Source organism: Falco punctatus (assembly GCF_963210335.1).
Source record: "Falco punctatus genome assembly, chromosome: 13".
NCBI classification, from domain to species: Eukaryota; Metazoa; Chordata; class Aves; order Falconiformes; family Falconidae; genus Falco; species Falco punctatus.
This window is the reverse complement of record NC_137593.1, coordinates 30,068,720-30,079,783: the sequence shown is the minus strand read 5'-3', so window position 1 is coordinate 30,079,783 and position 11,064 is coordinate 30,068,720. Positions and strand designations below refer to the sequence as shown.

Here is an 11,064-nt window from a genome sequence, read left to right as displayed (position 1 = left end):
GGATGGCACAGGATGGCAGGGGTGGGTAAACGATGCTGCTTTATTGCCGGGGGGGGTGGGGACACGGTTGTCCCCTGGGTTGGGTGCACAGCACCGGTGTCACCCCACCCCCACTTTGTCCCCACCTGTTGGGGACATTTTGGGGACAGCATCGCTAGACGGAGATGGAGCCATCGCGGAAGTCGGTCTTGCCGATGAGGGCATTGACGAGGACGGGGCGGCCCTGGCGGCACGCATCCTGCGCGGCGCGGAGGACGGTGTCCAACCGCTCACGGTCCGGGCGACCCACCAGGAAGCCTTTGCCCCCCAGAGCTTCAGCCACCGCGTGGTAGTCTGCAGGGAGGGGACAGCGGTGGCCCTGTCACCTCCCTGGGGATGTCGATACTGGGGTGACACGGTGCCACCAGGCATGGCCTGATCCGTGGTGCCCTGGTGACACCAGGCATGGCCTCAGTGCACCCAAGGGTGACATGAAGCCGCCAGCCATGGTTTAATCCGCCCCAGAGGGCCCTGATGCCACCAGGCAGGGCTCAATCCACCCTCAGATGACTCTGAGTCACCTCCGTGTCCCCAAATTTGGGGACAACGTGGGGGGGCAGCGCTCACCCAGGTACTCGAGGCCACACGCCACGTTGCTGCCCAGCAGGGCCACCTGCTCGCGGGCAATCTGGCTCCAGCATGCGTCGTTGCCCACCAGCGCGATGACCGGCGTCTGCAGGTGACAAAGGACACGGCCACCGCGCCTCAGTGCCACCCTGGGTTGGGGACAAGCCCCTATTCCCCCTCCCCCTCCCCCCATTTTCAGCGCCCACTGACCTTGTGCCGCACGAAGGTGTCGAACTCCATCAAGCTGTAACCCAGCGAACCGTCACCGTAAAGGACCCAAACCTGGTGGCAGGGAGGGGACAACCACCATCAGTCAGGGTGACACGGGTGCCTGGCGTCCCCAGGGGCCACCGCAGCGCTGTACCTCCGCGTGGGGACGGCAGAGCTTGGCACCCAGCGCGAAGCCACCGCCAACTCCCAACGTGCCAAAAGCTCCTACGGCGACAACAGTTGGGGGGTGTCACCTTTGTGTCCCCTCCGCTCCGGTGACAGTCTCCCGGGGGGAGGGGGGGGGTCCAGGGGAGTCTCACCGGGGTCCAGCCAGGAGAGGGGACGTCGGGGACGGACGATGTAGGCGGCAGTGCCCACGAAGTCCCCCCCGTCAGCCACCAGGATGCTCTCGGGGGGCAGCAGCGCGTCCAGGTGCTGCAGCAGCTCCAGGGGGTTCAGGTGGTGCAGGGGGGGGGGTCGCCGCCTTCTCCCTAGGGGGGAGACCCCCCACCCGGGCAGGGAAGGGGTAGGTGGGAGCCCCGGAATAGGGGTGGCCCCCAGCCCAGCGGGAAAGGGGTTGGGATCCGCCAAAGTGGGAATGGGGAGTCCCAGCAAACTGGGAAGGGCCAGGACACGCACGGCCCAGCCCAAACCAGGCCCAGATCCGTGGCCCTCCCGGCCCCCAGCCCGGCCCCCAGCCCCATCCCTGTCCCTATCCTGGTCACTGTCCCCATCCCGGTCCTGGTCCCCATCCTGGTCCTGGTCCCCATCCCTGTTCCCATCCTGGTCCCCATGCCAGTCCCTGTGCCCATCCTGGTCCCTGTCCTCCTCCCGGTCCCCATCCCAATCCCTGTCCCATTCTCAGTCCCCATCCCAGTTCCTGTCTCCATCCCAATTCCAGTCCCCATCCCGGTTCCTGTCCCCATCCCAGTCCCGGTCCCCGTGCCAATCCCTGTCCCCATCCTGGTCCCTGTTCTTATGCCCATCCCTGTTCCCTGTCCCCATTCCCTTCCCTATTCCCATCCCAGTCCCCATCCCAATCCCGGTTCCCATCCCGGTTCCCATGCCCATCCCGGTCCCCATCCCAGTTCCTGCTCTTGTGCCCATCCCTGTCCCCTGTCCCCATTCCCATCCCTGTCCCCATGCTTGTCCCCATGATCCTCCCTGTCCCCTTCCCCATCCTGGTTCCCGTCCCCATCCCTGTCCCCGTTCCCACCCCTGTCCCCGTCCTGGTCCCCGTCCCGCTCACCGATTCGCCTGCTCCTTTTCCTGCTCGGCCTCGCGCAGCCGCTGCAGCCAGGGCTCGGGGCACCGGTAACCACGCAGGCTCCGCGCCAGCCGCACCACGAATGAGGCCACGTCGCCTGCCCAGACGCCCTACATGTCACGCCCCACACGTTGCCCCCCACGCCCCCCCGACATCACACCCCATGCCCCACCCCCCACCCATCAACCCCCCACCCATCACCCCCCACCCCCACTCATCACCCCCCACCCCCCTACATCACCCCTCACCCCCCCCACATCACCCCACACATCACCCCCCCGACATTACAACCCCCACATCACACATCACGCCCCACACATCACCCCCCATCACCCCCCATCATTCCCCCCACATCACCCTCCCTACCTCAACCCACACATCACCCCTCCACCCCCCACATCCCCCCCCCCCCACATCAGCCCCACCCCACCCTGGGCGGGGGTCCCACCTTGCACCGCGAGCCGGGGCTCCCAGAAGACGTCGGCGTTGCGGAGCAGCTGCCCCCGGTCCCGGTTAACGGCCACGATGGCGGCGCCGCGCCCCAACACACGCCCGTAGGACAGACGGAAATCACAGACGGCACCTGGGGGACATGGGGCCGGGGGGGGGGGGGGGCACATCAGGAGGGGGACGGGGACACGGGGACGCCGCTGGTGCCCCCATCGCCCCCCACCCCAGTACCTGCCAGCAGCACCATGTCGGCGTCCCGCAGCGCGTCGCGGCGGTTCTGGCGCAGGAGGAGGGGGCTGCCAGGGGGGAGAAGCCCCCGCGCTGCCCCCCCCAAGTAGCAGGGGATGCCCAGAGCTTCCAGCGCCGCGCTGGGGGGCAGGGCATCAGTGGGGGCCCAAAATGGCACCAAAACCGCAGGGTTTGGCCCCAAAACCACTTTGGGGTGGGGGGGCAAACAGGCTCACGTTCGCCCCAAAAATTGGCTCATTCAGGGACCCAAACTGGTTCGTTCTGGGCCCCAGACTGGCTCAGTTTCACCCCAAAAATGGCTCTAGCAAGGCCCCAACCTGGCTCAGTTTCGCCCCAAAACTGGCTCATTCAGGGCCCATAACTGGTTCAGTTTTGCCCCAAAAACTGGCTCAGTCAGGGCACCAAACTGGCTCAGATTTGCCCCAAAAATTGGCTCACTCAGGGACCCAAACTGGTTTGTTCTGGGCCCCAGACTGGCTCAGTTTTCGCCAATAATTGCTCATTCAGGGCCCCAAACTGGATCAGTTTTGCCCCAAAAACTGGCTCAGTCAAGGCCCTAAACTGGTTATTTCACCCCAAAAACTGGCTCATTCAGGGCCCCCAAAAATGGTTCTGTCAAGGCTCCAAACTGGCTCAGTTTCGCCCCCAAAATGGCTCATTCAGAACCCCAAACTGGCTCAGTTTCACCCCAAATCCTGACTCGTTCAGGGCCCCAAATTGGCTCAGTTTAGCCCCAAAACTGGCTCAGTCAGGGCACCAAACTGGCTCAGGTTTGCCCCAAAAATGGCTCATTGAGGGCCCAAAACTCTCTTGTTTTGCCCCCAAAACTGGCTCATTCAGGACCCCAAACTGGCTCAGTTTCAGCCCAAATCCTGACTCATTCAGGGCCCCAAACTAGCTCAGTTTTGCCCCCAAACTGACTCAGTCAAGGCCCAAAACTGGCTGTTTTGCCCCAAAAGCTGGCTCATTCAGGGCCCCCAAAAATGGTTTATTCTGGGCCCCAAACTGGCTCAGTTTCGCCCCAAAACTGGCTCCTTCAGGGCCCCAAAAACTGGCTCCTTCAGGGCCCCAAACTGGCTCAGTTTCACCCCAAAACTGGCTCCTTCAGGGCCCCAAAAACTGGCTCCTTCAGGGCCCCAAAAACTGGCTGTTTCACCCCAAAAGCTCAAATCTGACTCAACCCTCCCCAAAGTGGCTGATCCATGCCCAAAGCAGCTCAGCTGACCAAAAATTGCCTGATTTGTCCCCAGACCAGTTCACCTGTCCCCAAACTGGCTGATCTGTCCCCAAACCCAGCTCAACTGTCCCCAAACCAGTTCATCCATCCCCAGACCAGCTCAGCAGCCCCCAAACCGGTCCATCCAGCCTCAAACTGGCTCCACCATCCCCAGACCAGTTCACCCATTCCCAGACCAGTTCACCCGTCCCCAAATTGGCTGATCTGTCCCCAAACCCAGCTCAACTGTCCCAAACCAGTTCATCCATCCCCAGACCAGCTCAACACCCCCCAAACTGGTCCATCCATCCCCAAACTGGTCCATCCATCCCCACACCAGCTCAGCAGTCCCCAAACTGGTTCCACCATCCCCAGACCAGTTCAACTGTCCCCAGACCAGCTCACCAGACCCCAAACTGGCTGATCCATCCCCAAACCCAGCTCAACACCCCCCAAACTGGTCCATCCATCCCCAAACTGGTCCATCCATCCCCACACCAGCTCAGCAGTCCCCAAACTGGTTCCACCATCCCCAGACCAGTTCAACTGTCCCCAGACCAGCTCACCAGACCCCAAACTGGCTGATCCATCCCCAAACCCAGCTCAACACCCCCCAAACTGGTCCATCCATCCCCAAACTGGTCTATCCATCCCCACACCAGCTCAGCAGCCCCCAAACTGGCTCCCATCCATCCCCAGACCAGTTCAACCGTCCCCAAACCACTTCATCTGCCCCCAAACCCAGCTCAACTGTCCCCAACCTGGTCCATCCCTCCCCACTCCAGTTCAGTGCCCCCCAAATTGGCTCCACTGTCCCCAGACCGGTTCGCCCGTCCCCAAACCAGTCCACCCACCCCCAGACCAGTCCATCTCACCACAGCTCCTCCGCTGGCGTGGGCGGCAGCATGGCCTGGCTGCCCACCAGCACCAGTGGCCTCGTGGCTCGGCTCACCAGTTCCGCGCAGCGCTGCACCTGGGAGCAAACACCGCGGTCAGTCGCAGCCCAGTTCAACCCCAAACCAGCCCAGTTTAACCCCAGACCTGTCCAGTTTAACCCCCCCAAACCGGCCCAGTTTAACCACAAAACCAGCCCAGTTGAACCCCAGAACTGGCTCAGCTGAGCCCCCAAACCAGCCCAGTTTAACCCTCCAAACCGGCCCAGTTGAACCCCAAAACTGGCTCACCTCAGCCCCCAAACCGGCCCAGTTGAACCCCAAACTGGCCCAGTTGAACCCCAAAACTGGCTCAGCTGAGCCCCCAAACCAGCCCAGTTTAACCTCCCAAACCAGCCCAGTTTAGCCCCAGAACTGGCTCACCTCAGCCCCCAAACCAGCCCAGCTGAACCCCAAACTGTCCCAGTTTAGCCCCAAACTGGCCCAGTTTAGCCCCAAACCGGCCCAGTTTAGCCCCAGAACTGGCTCAGCTGAGCCTCCAAACCAGCCCAGTATAACCCCAAACCAGCCCAGTTTAGCCCCAGAACTGGCTCAGCTGAGCCCCCAACCCAGCCCAGTTCAACCCCAACCCAGCCCAGTTGAACCCCAAAATCCCACCTCAAGCAACCCCACCCCACCCCCCAGACACCCCAAACCCCTCATTCCATGGTGGGGGTACAGGGGGTCCCCCCAAAACCCACCTCAACCAACCCCAACCACCCCCAGACACCCCAAACCCCTCACTCCATGTGGGGGGTGGGGGGTGGGGGGTCCCCCAGACCGCACCTCATCCTCGGTGGCCAGCGGCACCCGCACGGGCAGGGGGGTCACATCCCGGGGTTCCCAGGCTCCCGCGAAGAGGTTACGGATGTAGCTCTGGAGGTACCTACGGGGTGGGGTGGAATTGGGGGTGCCGGACCCTTTTGGGGTGCTGGGGGAAGGGGGGGGTGGGGGGCGTCTCTGCTCACCACTGCACCGCCTTCCCCCGCAGCCCCCGGGCGCTTTTGGTGCCACCGATTTCCTTCTCCACCACGTGGAAGGGGTAGAGCACGTCGATGGGCAGCTCCACGAAGACGGGTCCTAAATTTGGGGGGGGGGGGGGGGGGGGGGAGGACACACCCCAGAAGAAGACCCCCAATATCATCCCAAAACCACTTTTGGGGTTCAACCCCCCCTTCAAACACCAGCACCCCAACCCCCCCCCCAACAAACCACACCATTGACCCATGGCAGGGCAAAACCCCACCAAAACCCCAGATCTCAATGCTCTGGAGGTAGTTTTGGGGTGCCCCCGCCCCCCCCCCCCCAAAATTTTGTACCGGGGGTCCCCGACTGCGCGGTAGCGATGGCACGGCGGAGGGTGGGGACGATGGCGCGGACGGTACGTGCTGTGACGCACGCCTTGCACAGTGTCCTGAAGAGCGAGAGTTGGTCGATGTCCTGCAGCGCTCCCCGACCCTGCAGAGATGAGCAAAAATCAGCTTCGAACCCCCCAAAATGAGGAATTTCCCCCAAAAAATGGGGCTGAGAGGGGATTTAAGGGGGGGTCCCCCCACCTTCTGCAGCGAGGCGGCTGCTCCCCCGATGAGCAGCACTGGTGACTCAGCCATCTGGGCGTTCTTGATGGCTGTCACCGTGTTGGTGACGCCGGGACCAGTGGTGACAGCGGCGACGCCGATGCGACCTGCAGGGAAATGGGGGGGATGGGTGGTGAGAGGTGGGGGAGGGTCCCCTCTGCCACCCTGGTTTTTGGTTGGGGGTTCAGGGGATGCTTGGTTGCTCATCTTGATGGCACCCAAGTGGTGGAATTAGCTCCTGGGGGTGACATACGGTGACAAAACCCACCATGGAAGGACCTTGGGCACCCACAACATCTTTGAACCCTTCCTGGCCCAAGCGGGACCCCCCCAAGATGGGGCACCCCAAAACCCTCCATCCGTTGGGTCAAGGGAAGATGTTGGCCATGGGGTCACCTTCTCCTTGCCCAATCCTCACTGGACCTACCAAATTATCTCCTGGGGGGTGACAAATGGTGACAAAACCCACCACGAAGTGTTTGAACCCTTCTTCACTCAACCAGGACCCCCCAAAGTGGGACACCCCAAAACCCTCCATCTGTTTGGTCAAGGAAGGTGTTGGCCATGGGATCCCTGCTCCGTATCCGCACCCGAGAGCCTGGAGACGGCGTCGGCAGCGAAGACGGCGGTGGCCTCATGCCGGGTGTCCACCACACGGATGCCCACCTTCTCGCTGGCCACCAGGATGGGGGAGATGTGGCCACCAGCCAAGGCGAAGAGGAAGCGGACGCCGTGTGCCTTCAGCACCTCCGCCACCAACTCCCCACCGTGCCGGGGGCTGCGGGGGTCCACCTGGAGGGGGAGGAGGTCACCAGGGAGGGACACACGCAGCATCACCGTCCCTACGCCGAGCCATCAGCTCCAAATTCGGTGGGTTTTTGGTAAAACGGTGGTGATGTCACCCGTATCACCCATGTCACCCTACCTTGTGCCAGAGCTGGTAGAGGAGCCCCAAGCGATGCGCCACCAGCAGCAGCGCTGCCGCCAGCGCTGCCAGGAGCCCGGCGCAGGCGCAGGCGATGCCGGCAAGGAGATCCATGGGGATGCCGGGAGCTGGAGGACGGGGCCAGGATGGGGGGAAGGAACCAAAGCGACAACGGTGAGAGAGGGTGGGGGTGGCGGGGGACGCGGCACGGCACCGCGGCGGCACCGGCACCAAACGCCGGGGTGGCCCTGGGATGGCGGCGGTGAGCCGACCCGGATTAACCAAACCCAGATCAACCGACCCCGGATTAACCAACGATGGATAATCAACCCCAGATTAGCCAACTCGGATTAACCAACCCCGGATTAACTGAACCTGTATTAACCAAACCCATATTAACTGAACTTGGATTAACTGACCTGGATTAACCAAACCTAGATTAACTGACCTGGATTAACCAAATCCAGAGTAACTGAACCTGGATTAACCGACCCCGTATTAACTGACCTGGATTAACGGAACCCAGATTAACTGAACCTCGATTAACTGACCCCGTATTAACTGACCTGGATTAACCAAACCCAGATTCACTACACCCAAATTAACTGACCTGGATTAACCAACCCCAGATTAACTGAACCCAGATTAACCGACCCTGGATTAACCAAACCCAGATTAACTGACCTGGATTAACCAACCCCAGATTAACCAAATTGGATTAACTGACCCCGTATTAACTAACCTGGATTAACCAAACCCAGATTAACTGACCTGGATTAACTGACCTGGATTAACCAAACCTGGATTAACCAAACCCAGATTAACTGACCTGGATTAACCAAACCGGGATTAACCAACCCCGGATTAACTGACCTGGATTAACCAAACCCAGATTAACCAACCCCGGATTAACCAAACCTGGATTCACCGAACCCTGATTAACTGACCTGGATTAACTGAACCCGGATTAACCGACCGCAGATTAACCAAACGCAATGAACTGAACATGGTTTAATCAAACCCAGTTTAATGGAGCTCGGTTTAATTGAATCCGGTTTAATGAAGTTTGGTTTAATTAAACCTGGTTTAATGGTGCTCAATTTAATTGAACCCAGTTTAATTGACCCTGAGAAACTGAATCCAGTTTAATTTAAACTGGTGAATTGGAGACGGTTTAATTGACCCCAGTGAACCCCGATTAATTGAACCCCGTTTAATTGAACCTGCAAATCTGAACCCACATTAATTGATCCCGATTAATTGAATGTTGTTTCATGGAACCCGGTTTCATCGACCCAAATAAAGTGAACCCAGTTTAATTGAACTGGTGAATTGGACCTGGTTTAATTGACCACAGTGAACCCCGATTAATTGAACCCAGTTTAATTGAACCCGATAAACTGAACCTGGTTTAATTGAACCTTGTTTCATGGAACCCGGTTTAATTGACCCCAATAAAGTGAACCCAGTTTAATTGAACCTGATAAACTGGGCCCAGTTTAATTGACCTCAGTGAACCCTGTTTAATTGAATCCGGTTTAATTGACCCCAGCGAACCCCCTTTAATTAACCCTGGTTTAATTAGACCCGGTTCAGCCAAAACCCGGATAATTAAAACCAGTTTAACTGCACCCAGAGCCGGGTCAGCCCTAGTGCCAGCTCATTTGCATAATTAGCACCTAATGAAGAGGGCATCAGTCTGGGGTGACTCTTGGCAGGGGCATAAGGACCTGGGGGGGGGGGGGGATGGGGTGTTAAATCCTGGCTTCAGCCACTTCCCAGGCCCGGAGCTGCTCCAGGCGCCAGATTTTTTCCTGAAATCCCAACTTCCCCCTTCTGTGGCTTCAAAAAAGATGGAATGGGGCAAAAATGGCGCAAATTGGGCCAAATAACCTACTTCGGGGGATTCTGTGGTGCCCCTGCCCCCCAGGGCTGCTGTGTCCCCCCCCATGGCCACATCGTCCCTGCTGCCCCCCCGCCCCGCCAGGGCCACCCTGTCCCTGCTGCCCCCCCCAGGACCACCCTGACCCAGCTGCCCTCCCCCCACCCAGGGCCAAACCCCCCCCCCCCCAAGGGCCACCCTGACCCAGATGCCCCCTCCCCCAGGGCCACCCTGTCCCTGCTGCACCCCCCCAGGACCACCCTCACCCAGATGCCCCCTCCCCCAGGGCCACCCTGTCCTTGCTGCCCCCCCCCCTCCAGGGCTACCCTGACCCAGCTGCCCCGCCCCTAGGACCACCTTGTCCCAACTGCCCCCCCCCCCCCGCCCCCGCTGTCCCCTCTCCCCCCCTGCGGCCACCCGTGTCCTGATTGTCACTGCAGCCACCTCTGTCCTTACTGCCCGTCCCCCCCCCGGGCCTGTGACACCCCAGGGACACACACCCCCCCCAACCCACTCCTCACCCAGGGCCCCCCATTACTGTGCCGCCCCCAGACCCCATGCGCCCCCCCCCTTCATGACCCCCCCCAAGACCCTGCCCCCCCCAGGGTGGCCCCCCTGTCCCACACCCGCCCCCCCCGGGGGGGTCCCTCCGTTCCCACGCTCCTCCCCTCGAGACCCCTCCTGTTCCCACGACCACGCCCCTCCCCCAGCCCCGTGCTCCCCCCTTTCCGCCGGGGGTCCCCCAGCCCCGTGCCCCACCCCCGGGGGCGCGGGGTCAGCCCCCCCGTCCCGCAGCCACCTGCCCTTCCCGGAAGCACCGCGCCTCGCAGCCACGCCCACACCTGGCGGCCCCGCCCCCACAAGCCCCGCCCCCGGTTACGCCCCCCCGCGGTACCGCCTGGGGGGTGGGGGGGGCCGCGGCCCCGCGCGCCACCGCCTCAGTCACGTGACGCGGTCTTCCGGTACCGCCCCCTCATCCGGCGGGCGCTCTGACGTCACTCCTCCGCGCGCCGCCGCGCAGCTGGGAGCGTTGATTGGGCGCCTGGCGGGGAGGGGCGGGGCCGGGACAAGGGGGCGGGGCCAGGGGCGGGACGGGGCCTGGAAGGAGAGTCCCCCGCGGGGGGAGTTACGGGGTGGTCTCACTTGGCGGTGGGGGGGGGTGTGGCTCCTATTTCGGGGGGTTTTCACGGGGGGGTCTCCCGGGGGGGGGCGCTCCCATGGAGGTCCCATTTCGGGGGGGTTTCGTATGGGGGGGGCTGTCATGGGGGGGGCTCCAATGAGGGTCCTGTTTCACGGGGAGGGGGGCTCAGTTGGGGGGGGATCTCCCGAGGTGGGGGGGTGTCTCCTGTGGGGGTCCGATTTCAGGGCGTCTCACGGGGGGGGGGGGCTTAGTTAGCGGGTGGGTCTCCTATGGAGGGGGGTCTCCCATGAGGGTCCCATTTCGGGGGGCTTCATGGCGGGGGGCTCAGTTAGTGGGGGGGGTCTCTCATGGTGGGGTGTCTCCCATGGGGGTCTCATTTCCTGGGGTTTCACATGGGGGGGGGTCTTCCATGGGGGATGTTTCACATGGGAGAGGTCTCCCATGGGGGGGGGGTCTCCTATGGGGGTCCCATTTCATGTGGTTTCACGGGGGGGGCTCAGTTACTGGGGGGGGGTCTCCCATGGCGGGGGGTGGGGGTATAACAAAGGAGGTGGTCTCCCATAGGCCTTTATGGGGAGGGGGTCTCTCATGGGGGTGGGTCTCCCGTGG

At 61.8% G+C, this 11,064-nt stretch overlaps 1 protein-coding gene across 1 annotated transcript; it reads right to left on the bottom strand.

The window, feature by feature from the left end:
- Positions 1 to 22: 22 nt before the first annotated feature.
- Positions 23 to 10,180, bottom strand: ILVBL (ilvB acetolactate synthase like). Its single transcript, XM_080409995.1, is given in 17 exon segments — positions 23 to 333; positions 607 to 712; positions 817 to 888; positions 971 to 1,041; positions 1,137 to 1,281; positions 1,283 to 1,307; positions 2,066 to 2,180; positions 2,532 to 2,666; positions 2,765 to 2,901; positions 4,874 to 4,971; positions 5,717 to 5,816; positions 5,899 to 6,010; positions 6,250 to 6,388; positions 6,487 to 6,614; positions 7,098 to 7,299; positions 7,433 to 7,560; positions 10,157 to 10,180. Coding segments are annotated over 16 exon segments (1,878 nt in total). The 5' UTR covers positions 7,547 to 7,560; positions 10,157 to 10,180; the 3' UTR covers positions 23 to 154.
- Between the last annotated feature and the right edge of the window lie 884 nt (positions 10,181 to 11,064).